The sequence below is a fragment of the Nansenia antarctica genome (genome assembly GCF_963989245.1).
Source record: "Nansenia antarctica genome assembly, chromosome: 4".
Taxonomy (NCBI): Eukaryota; Metazoa; Chordata; class Actinopteri; order Argentiniformes; family Microstomatidae; genus Nansenia; species Nansenia antarctica.
Window position 1 is genome coordinate 55,125,614 of NC_137689.1, and position 10,920 is coordinate 55,136,533.

The 10,920-nt window shown below is 46.1% G+C and overlaps 1 protein-coding gene across 1 annotated transcript; it reads left to right on the top strand.

Annotated features, from left to right (window-relative positions):
• Positions 1-1,980: 1,980 nt before the first annotated feature.
• Positions 1,981-5,848, top strand: trim69 (tripartite motif containing 69). The gene is made up of 6 exons (XM_080530147.1): positions 1,981-2,478; positions 3,212-3,307; positions 3,431-3,664; positions 4,247-4,269; positions 4,385-4,500; positions 4,883-5,848. The coding sequence occupies exons 1-6, from the start codon at positions 2,008-2,010 to the stop codon at positions 5,425-5,427; spliced, it is 1,485 nt and encodes a 494-aa protein (XP_080386273.1). The 5' UTR covers positions 1,981-2,007; the 3' UTR covers positions 5,428-5,848.
• The last annotated feature ends 5,072 nt before the right edge of the window (positions 5,849-10,920 follow it).

Below are 10,920 nucleotides of genomic sequence, written 5' to 3' on the forward strand. Positions count from 1 at the left end.
AGAGGCCCAGCCGCGGTGTGGCAGTATGCTGGACGCCCCAAGTCCTACTGGTTCTCATCGGCTACAGAGGGGTCAGCAGCGGAGTCCTTAACCACAAGGCCTATCAGATGACTGCATTCCTCTACAACGAAAAAGGTTGGTGAAGCATAATGGACTGGACGTTACCCTCGATTTTTAGGGTATCAATAAAATAAACAACAAACTCGCTATGCAGTGTGCTGTTTCTTCCTAGAAGGACAGTTATGTGTCATCTACTGTAAAGGATCTATGACAACGTGGTTCTAAAAGTGACCTGAGTTGATGCTCAGAACATTGATTTTGCTTTTTTTTAACTGCAACCGAATATGCAAACACCCCCTCGTCTGTGCAACGTTGTAAGTCCAGCATTGTTGTTCATCACAGCAACATAGCGTTGTTTCCACAGAGGGAACAGGATGAGCCTGCAGAGAATGACAATAAGCATGCGAGCTCAATTGAGACCAGCTTGAATTCATTCTGTTGCGTGAGTGCATTATTTTCCAGATTATTTGGGTACATCCTCTTTATTGTCTGTGCGTGGGCACATGCTCTGCCCTTGTCTTTTGAATGTAACTCTTCCCAATGGGTAAATATTTGTACTTGGCAGCTGTGCCACTTGTTAGTCGCTTTGGATAAAATCATCTGCTAAATGTCCAAAAAGTAAAAATGTTAATGTTTTCATAGCTCGTCACCATCTTGTGGTGGTTTTCGGCATTACTTCAAACCTTGTGTCTGCTGCTGCTCAGCATTGAATAATTTGAGATAGGCCAATGCTGTGATGGCGGCGTGAACCAATTAACCACTGTATGACGGCCAGAGTCTGTCCACCTCCGGCCCAGGCAACAACTTTGTACCTGGGTCACATCCACATGCCGGCCTAGGTCTGGCCAAGGTCTGGCCTTTTCATGGCAGAGATAGAGGCTTAGGTATGGCAACCAGAGCCGGTCCACTGGGCCATAATTTCTCTGCTGACTGGGTGATGATTAGGACACACATTTAACTCACATATTTTGTGTCATTAGCACTGTGACAACTACTACTACAACTAAGGCCATTCTGAATGTAATTGGCATTACATGCCTTGCACAGCTACTTATATTTTGGTTTTATGCCGGGATTGTGATACATATAAGATTATAGCCCTATATTGAACTTCAATACAAACATACAACATCATCTTCATCTTCATCTCATATTGTCTTTTTGTGTCTGAAACATGGTGGTTTGTCAATGGGTATCAAAAAAGACAGCCAGTTAAAGGGAAAATAGGGCACATCTGTTTTTACTCACAACTTTCTCACACACACACACACACAGACACGTGCACACTCGCGCGTGCGCACACACGCACACACACACACACACACACACACACACACACACACACACACACACACACACACACACACACACACACTCTCAGTAATACTGTCACACATTATGGATTAACAGATTCCTACAGTGTAACTAAGCGGTATAGTGAAGTGGTTTGTGAGCAAATCTAATTATATATATATATATATATATATAAGAAGTACAACCTCAGTGCAGTTACCGCCCTAACTTCCTTAAACAAACAATCTAAGGATAGAATGACCATGGCCCGCCTCAGTTTCCTGACTGTAGCTGTGACGTCAATGAGGAGGTGAGAGGAGGGCCCACGAAGCACCCCAAACTATCTAGGTCGAAGGGAGAGATAAAGGCCGCCTCCTCTCCACCCCCTTCCTTTCCCACAGTCAACAGGAAGACTGGGCCAAGAAAGACCAAACACACATTCTGCAGGAGAAGGAGGAGGAGTACAAGGTCTCAACAGCTGCATAGCACAAAGGAGAAGAAAGAGAAGAAGGAATGAACGAGAATCAGGGAGAACAGGAGAAAATCCAGTCAACAAATCCACCTAACTTGAAATCAAACAAGAAAATCTTAATAAAACCAAGGGTGGTGGCCATTTTTAGGCAAACAACAAAGGAACATCCGACGCAGGCTAACATGGCTGGGCAAGTATCAAAAAGCTCTGTACAGCGACTCAGTCGAGACCTGACCTGCTCCATCTGCCTGGACCTCTTCAAGCAACCGGTCTCCCTGCCCTGCGACCACACCTTCTGCCAGGCCTGTATCGCTGGCTACTGGACAGGACCGAGAGGTCCGGGTCAGGGAGGGACAGGCTCTTGCCCCCAGTGCAGGAAGGTGTTCCCTGGCCAGAGCTACCGGCCCAACCGCATCGTGGCTAACATAGTGGAGAGCTACTGCCAGGGTCTGGAGGAGAGCGAGGGGCAACTGGGGGATGTGGGGGTGACAGAGAAGGCCCCTGCCCCTACCCCACGCTGCGGCAGGCACCGAGAGGAGCTGAAACTGTACTGTGAGGAGGACCAGGAGCTGGTGTGTCTGGTGTGTGGACTCTCCCAGGAGCACAGGAGCCACACCATGGTGTGTGTCCAAGAGGCCCAGCAGAAACACAGGGTAAGTCAGTGTCAATTCAGTTGGATTTGTGTTTTTTTTTTTTTTTTACTATGTCATTTGTCCATTCATGCTTTCAAAAAGTGGATAGTGTACATAGCCTTTAGTTATGTAAACCAGCTCCTTCCCTTCTTGTGATTTTTTTTGTAACGTTTTTTTTTTTTTTTCCTAACACCAGGGGAGCCACCCCTCCTAAATTTCGTTGTTTGGTACCTGTACTATAGCAATGACAATAAAGACCATTCATTCAAAAGACTTAGCTCAGGGATTGTAAAACCAAAGGGTCACAGTTCTATGAAAAACTCCTCAGAAATAAGTTACATTGGAAAGAGCAGTAAAACAGAGTGAGAGGAACTGAAATAAATACTTTTCACTCATCCCAATTACATTTGGTGTATAAATTATTAACTTGAGATGGCTTTACAAGGACTATTGATCTTGTGACCAACATATCGATACATTCTAGGTCCCTGTGAAACAAAATGTGATGTGTAACACCACTTCATGTTCTGTGTGACAATTCATCTTATGTGTTTTTTTTTCTTATGTTTTTTAAGTTTCTGCCTGCTTGTTTTTGTGCAGCATTTGCAGGCTTCTTTGGCTACTTTTACGACGACAGCAGTTGACTGTATTTACTGTACTACTGTATATCTAAGCCCTAACCTCAGTGCAGGCCCAGAGGACGCATAATGACAACAACCAGTAATACAGCTGCTTTGTCCTCCTGCTTGGTCAGGCGTCTCTGAACAGCTCCGTGGACTCTCTGAAGGTAGAGCTGAACACAGCCCTGCAGTGTGAGAGAGAGGCTGAGGAAGAGGTCAAGAAGCTGAAGGTGAGGGAGGGAGGGAGGGGGATGAGAGGGATGTGGTCTTTCCCGACTGGTAACAATCTATACATCACATGTTCTCATTACACCTCAAGACTCTCAAACCAACTTACCTCTCCTTCCACCCAGGAGCACACGGCAGACCTGAAGCAACGCATTGAGGCCCAGTTCAGCGACCTGCACCAGTTCCTGTACCAGGAGGAGAAGCTGCTGCAGGTGAAACTGAAGACGGAGGAGCGTAGGGAGCTGATCCGGCTGGACGAGCATAAGGCCCTGCTATGTGTGGAGATCGGTCGTCTGCAGCGGGCCCTGCACGAGATCGAGGACAAGCTGAGGGAGCAAGACCCCTTCACACTGCTGCGGGTAAGCAGGCTTGATGTTCATCTACCATCTCTTGGTTATCTGATGTAATTTAAAATGCAAATCAATGTAATGATTCTTCTTGACATCAGGTACAAATATATTTCAGCAATTTCCTTCCTTACCCGTTTTCAACACATTATGAAAAAAAATAAAAATAATTGTGAACACCATATGTTCTGACACCTAGTATGTGCAATATAGCTATAATTGGTATACTATTACTGCTATTATGATTATGCAGTGTAGCAGTAATTACTCAGCCATTATGGAGGATGCTCATTATGGAAAGAAACAGACCCCCAAGGTGCTGTTTGGGTGGAGCATCAGGAGCAGGATGTGGGTGTATGACCTCACCCCTCCTCGATCCTGAGGATAAGGAGGCTAACGCAGGCCAACCCCAGGCCCAGACTGAGGGGACTTTCCCCAAGCCACAGGGAGATCCCAGAGGGTGGAATAGCGTGAGCTCAGACACTGATGTAATGGGGAAATTTGTTTTTCCTCTTCTGAACTACTGCCAAACTAATTGGCATTCTCTCTCTCTCTCTCTCTCTCCCCTCTGTTTTGTCTGTGTCTTGTCTCAAGAGTATTAAGACCCTGCTCCAGAGGTGAGAGAGTGGTGGGGCGTGGGCCGATTTAGATTTCAACATTTTATCCCATATTATGTTTTTATTCCCTGTTTTTCTTAGCTGTATTGTCTGAGGCATGGGTTTTTCTTGGCAGGCTGCCGCTGAAGTTTGAGAAGCCTACACACACAGCTCCCAGTCTGTGTGAGGGTCGCTTTGCAGGGCCCCTGCAGTACAGAGTATGGAAGTCACTGAAAGGAAGCATCTACCCAGGTACAGTACTGTAAGCTAAGGCAGTGGCTCCATCTCCTCTCAATAGTGAATGAATTTACAACATTACGACTGTGTGTTTGCTATTCGATTATAATTATAATGACTACAATACTATTGTTATTATTCGACTTTTAAATGTGTACAGTATATTGCCAAACTGTCAATTGTTATTTTACATTTAAAGCTGTGATTATCTGTATACCTTTTCTCTCTCTCTCTCTCTCTCTCTCTCTCTCTCTCTCTCTCTCTCTCTCTCTCTCTCTCTCTCTCTCTCTCTCTCTCTCTCTCTCTCTCTCTCTCTCTCTCTCTCTCTCTCTCTCTCTCTCTCTCTCTCTCTCTCTCTCTCTCTCTCTCTCTCTCTGTGTGTTATCTATACTCCCAGTTCCAGCAGCCATCACCTTCAACTCCAGCTCAGCCAACCCCTGGCTCAGCCTCACCTCCTCTCTCACCTGTGTCCGCTACCAGACCTTCAACCACTCAGTGCAGGACAACCCCCACAGGTTCAACGCTGCACTGTCCCTGCTGGGGAGCCAGGGCTTCACCCACGGCCGTCACTACTGGGAGGTGGAAGTCTATAGCAGTACTGTGTGGACTGTGGGGGTCGCCCGCGAGTCTGTGTCCAGGAAGGGGGTCATTAAAGCCCTGCCCACCAATGGCTTCTGGACCCTCTCTCTGTCCTATGGAATACAATACATGGCTGGCACCTCACCCCCAACTGTGCTGTCCCTGGAGGAGCCTCTAGCCAGGATCGGGGTGTACCTGGACTATAAGAGAGGCTTGGTGTCCTTCTACAACGCCGAGAGCATGACGCACCTCTACACCTTCCGAGAAATCTTCACAGAGACGTTATACCCTTACTTTAATCTGGGATTCCTGGATAAAGTGCATGAAAATGAGCCTCTTAAAGTTTTCCTTCCCAAAATCTAGCAGTGCTAACTGCATGTGTACATCCCACAGAGCCTGAGCCTAAAGACCACTGGTGCTAAAGCCTTACCAAATCCTTACCAAATATATCTTTCCAACAAGCAACATACGCTGTGAACTGCACATGACAGGAAATACTGACTTCATAGCTAATATTTTGAGATGTTACTCACTAAATACACTCAAAATTGTATCGCAGTCAAAACAAAGATAAATGCATTTTAAATGGGGAAAGTTAAACCTGACCAATACTTTCATTTTGATGAGGATCTACTAGCTTCATCACCAAGCTTTTTCCCACTTCATCAAATGTTTGTCATATTGAATACTCATTACTATGTTTTGTAGTATGACCACATAAATTGTATAGAGTTTGGCATTAACTGAATGATGAATACAAAATTGCCTTGCCTTATGTGAAATGTCTGGCAGTTCAGTATTTTGAGACCTAAGTTGAGTGCCAACTATTTGAATGGCTAATCCTCAATAATCATAAATGTCTTATGAATCTCATATATTATCAGTATTCAAATGTACATAAATAAACACGTCATTCAAGATAAACCAGATTGTATGTTGTGTCTTTGTTTTGAAATAGAAATGTTAACACTGCTCAGATCAAGTCATCAGGTGGCCCAAGGTAGAAACTATCCCTGTATGTACAGTGGAGTATCACATCTCTAAGTGACAGATTATTTATTACAATAATCTTTATGTACTTTAGCTTCTCCCCAAAAAGGATCTGTATTTGAAATGGTAACAGGGTGTGTCAATAGTAAAACTGCACCAGTTACCATTTGTGACATGGTCTGGTGAAAAGGTCCGCATGACCCCAAAAAACATAAATATAAAAGCATGTACAATGAAAAGCATGAACAAAAATATAAACGCAACACTTTTGTTTTTGTTCCAATTTTTCATGAGTTGAAACCAAAGACCTAAGACTTTTTCTATTTACACAAAAGGCCTATTTCTCTCAAATTGTGTTCTCAAATTTGTTTAAATCTGTGTCAGTGAGTGCGTCTCCTTTGCCAAGATAATCCATCCACCTGACAGGTGTGGCATATCCAGATGCTGATTAGACAGCATGATTATTGCACAGATGTGACTTAGGCTGGTCACAATAAAAGGACACTCTAAAATGTGCAGTTTTATCGCACAGCACAATGCAACAGATGTTGCAAGTTTTGAGGGAGCGTGCAATTGCCGTGCTGACTCCAGGAATGTCCACCAGAGCTGTTGCCGGTGAATTGAATGTTAATTTCTCTACCATAACTTGCGACATCTGTGGCATTGTTCTGTGTGATAAAACTGCACATTTTACAGTTTCAGGCTGAACTGAGAGAAAAGGACCAGTTCAGCCTGAAACTCTAAAATGTGCACATGTCGTTCTCTAGCCAGGGTGTGTGTGTTTACTATTTCTAATCTTACCGTTTTCCCTTTTCCAGTTTCTGATAATCATTTTGTATCTTTCTCTCTTCCCCTCAAATCCACCGCATCCTAGTCAGTCTCTACCAACACTGTAACTTCTTGTCGCAACCTACATAACCCCCCCTCTCTTCCTCGGTCTTATCCTCCTTACCCTCCATTGAATCTTTCTCCCTTCTATCTACAGCTACAGCATCCTCCATCCTCCTGTCCACTCGCACCTCATCCTTCAACTTTCTCTGTCCTCTGACCCCAAGGCCAGCACGTTCCTCTCCACGCACTCCTTGGCTCTCTGAAACCCTGCCACCATGTAGAACAGAGCTCCGGGCAGCTGAGAGATGTGGAGAAAAACTGGCCTCCGTGATGACCTAAACTCCTACTGCTCTCTCCTCTCCAACCTCTCCTCCTCTGCAAAAACTGCTAAAGCATCCGACTATCACTCCAAAATCCAATCTTCTGCCGCTAAAATCTAATCCTCTGCCAAGGAAATTGTTCTCCACATTTTCCACACTCCTCAACCCTCCTCCTCCCCCTCCCCCCTCCTCCCTGTCTGCGGATGACTTTAGTCACCTACTTCAAAAAGAAGGTTGTTGACATTAGCAGTTCCTTTTTTTCACCTCAGCTCTTTCCCCCCTCTCCCCTGATGACATTCTAAATTTGATCACATCTAAGCGGGCAACCACCTGCCCTCTCGATCCTATGAATGAATGAATGAATGAATGAATGAATGAATGAATGGTCTTTATTGTCATTGCTACAGTACAGGTACCAAACAACGAAATTTAGGAGGGGTGGCTCCCCTGGTGTTAGGAAAGAAAAAAGAAAAAACACTTTAAAAAAAAAAACACAAGAAGGGAAGGAGCTGGTTTACATAAATAAAGGCTATGTACACTATCCACTATACTATACTGTACAGATAGACGACTAGGGTTGTCATATTGCACAATAGTGTTATTGCACATTTATTTAAAGTGTCGCAGTTTGCAGGCTTGAAATGTACATATTTGTGCCTCAGCACTACACCTGATTTTTTTCAGTCCAGCAGCTGCCATCAATCCGTCCAGACTGTCCAGGGCCCAGAACCTAGGTCTTTGCTGTGTTCAGGGCCTGGACGGCCCTGTGGTAGAAGCTGTTCTTCAGTCTGTTTGTCCTTGCGGCCATGGTCCTGAACCGCCTTTTCGAGGGCAGCCGGGTAAAGTGTTCGTACCCAGGGTGGGTTGGGTCCCTGGAGATCTTGGAGGCCTTCCTGAGACAGCGTGTGTTGTACAGCTCTTCCAGACAGGGGAGGGGGGCGCCGGTGATCTTCTGGGCTGTTCTCACGACTCTCTGTAGCGCATTTCTCTCCGCGGTTGTGCAGCTGGAGAACCAGTTGCAGATGCCGTAGGTGAGGATGCTCTCCACTGCGCCGCGGTAGAAGGTCACCAGTATCTCCTGCTTGCTGTGTTCCTTCCTGAGGACTCTCAGGATGTATAGCCGCTGTTGTGCCTTCTTGATGGTGGCTTTTGTGTTGTCCTTCCAGGTCAGGTCATCCCGCATGTGCATCCCCAGGAATCGGAGGGTTGAGACTCTCCACGCTCTCTCCGTCGATGAGCAGGGGCTGGATCTCGGACTTTTTCCTCCTGAAGTCTACGATGATTTCCTGGGTCTTTGACTTGTTCAGCAGCAGGTTGTTAACCTTGCACAGCTTGCTCAGTTGCTCTACCTCATCCCTGTACGCCGCCTCGTCCCCCCCCTGAGATGCATCCCACCACGGTGGTGTCGTCTGCAAACTTTACGATGGAGTTGCTGGGGTGGACGGGGGTGAAGTCGTAGGTGTAGAGGTTGTAGAGGATGGGGCTTAGCACGCAGCCCTGGGGGGACCCAGTGCTGAGTCTGAGGGCTGTGGAGGTGTGGGGGCCCACCCGCACCCTCTGGGGGCGGTCGGTCAGGAAGTCCTTGATCCATGCACATATAGAGTGTGATAGACCCAGGTCTAGTAGTTTGGTCACTAGCCTGTCTGGAAGGATGGTGTTGAAGGCGGAGCTGAAGTCCACAAAGAGCAGTCTCGCGTAGCTGTTTCCCCTCTCTAGGTGGGATAGAGTGGCGTGGAGAGTCGTCGCGATGGCGTCCTCTGTGGACCTGTGGGCTCTGTAGGCGAACTGGTATGGATCCAGGTTGGGATCCTCTGCTCCAATCCAGTTTCTTAAGACCTCCTTCCCTTCCTTACCACAGTAATCAATTCCTCTCTATCCACCGGATCTGTCCTGGCTGCCTTTAAGACAGTCAGAATCAAGCATCTTCTCAAAAACTAACTCTTGACCCGTCTTTTGTCCACAACTATATACCGATATCCCTCCTCTCCTTCCTATCTAAAACCCTCGAACGTGTAACGTCTATCTCCTTCAGAGTAACCTCCTTGACCCTCACCAATTCGGCTTTAAGGCTGGGCATTCTACCGAAACTACCCTTCTTGGTGTCACAGAGGCCTTTCACTCTGCTCAAGCTTCCTCCCTCTCCTCTGTTCTCATTCTCCTTGACTTGTCTGCTGCCTTCGACACAGTAAACCACTTCTCTCCTCCCTCTCAGAACTGGGCATCCCTGGCTCTGCACTCTCCTGGTTTGCATCCTACCTGGCTGATTGCTCCTACCAGGTGACGTGGGGAGGATTGCTGTCCTCTCCACGAGCCCTCACCACTGGTGTCCTCCAGGGCTTCGTCCTTGGGCCTTTACTGTTCTTCCTCTACACCAAATCTCTTTGCTCAGCAATCTCCTCACATGGTTTCTCCTACCACTGCTACGCAGATGACACTCAATTCCTGTCTTTCCCCCCTTCCGACTCACAGATGACAAAACATGTCTCTACGTGTCTTGTAGCCATTTCTGCGTGGATGTCAGCCCACCACCTCAAGCGTCAACCTCAACCTGTACTACCCTGAGCTACTCTTCATCCCTGGAAAAGCCTGCCCTCGCCAAGACTTCTCCATCACAATAGAGAACTCTACAGTGACCTCCTCCCAGTCAGCCAAGAACTTTGGGGTGATCCTCGACAGTGACTTATCTTGTGCGGCAAACATCACAGCGATAGCATGGTCCTGCAGATTTGTTCTCTACAACATCAGAAGGATATGCCCGTTCCTCACCAGAGAAGCAGCTCAACTTCTGGTCCAGACACTGATCATCTCTGGCTGGGCTCCCCGCCTCTGGTGTCCAACCTCTCATGTCATGCCGTGCCAGCTTTTCACCATCCTGGGATCTCACTGGTGGAACGAGCTCCATGTCTTCCGTCGTAGACTGAAGACCCACCTCTTCGGGCTGCACATTAGCTGCCCCTCCTGAAGCTCCCCCTTCCTCCTGTCTGTTGTGTTTATAATACACTTTATTTTGTCAGGCCTCATATCCTCATATCCATATATTTTAATATGTTACTGTTGTTTAATCTTGACCGAGTACTAGTTTTTATTTGATTCAAGTTTTATTTATTGTTGTAAGTCGCTTTGGACAAAGCTGTTTGCTAAATACCCTAAAAGTAAATGTAAATAAACAAATGAAAAGGCACAGACCACCTTACAGTGTATTTATTAGCCAACATATTTTCCTACAAATGTAAATCATGGGGAATAATCAGCCCTGCTCTGATTTCGGGGACGACGCAAATCATAATTGTGTGATGCAAAACATTTACCAGGTTCTACCTGTCTGTCCTAATTATCATGTGCAACTCTCCAATGATATACAGTACAATGCAAATAATAAAAATTTGGGATAACCTACATATTCATAATCAGGATTCAATTTTCCCAAAGGCACTCAAGACACATCTTGAAAAGTTAGGATTCAATGGTTGAAATTATGAGGTGATGGAGGTCAGTGCAAGAAGGAGTGTTTCATTTGGGCCTTGAAACCACCTTCTCTAAGTAATGATATACAGTACTATCCCAATCTGGCCATCCTATTACCATAAATCAATTAATCCTTAGTGGCTTGGCTGGTTCCTGGATGTTGAATTTGTTTAATCTTGAAGAGGATAGAAATTGAATATGTTTTGAGGAACAACTATCCCCCGTCTATCAATCCCACCGTCACTTAACT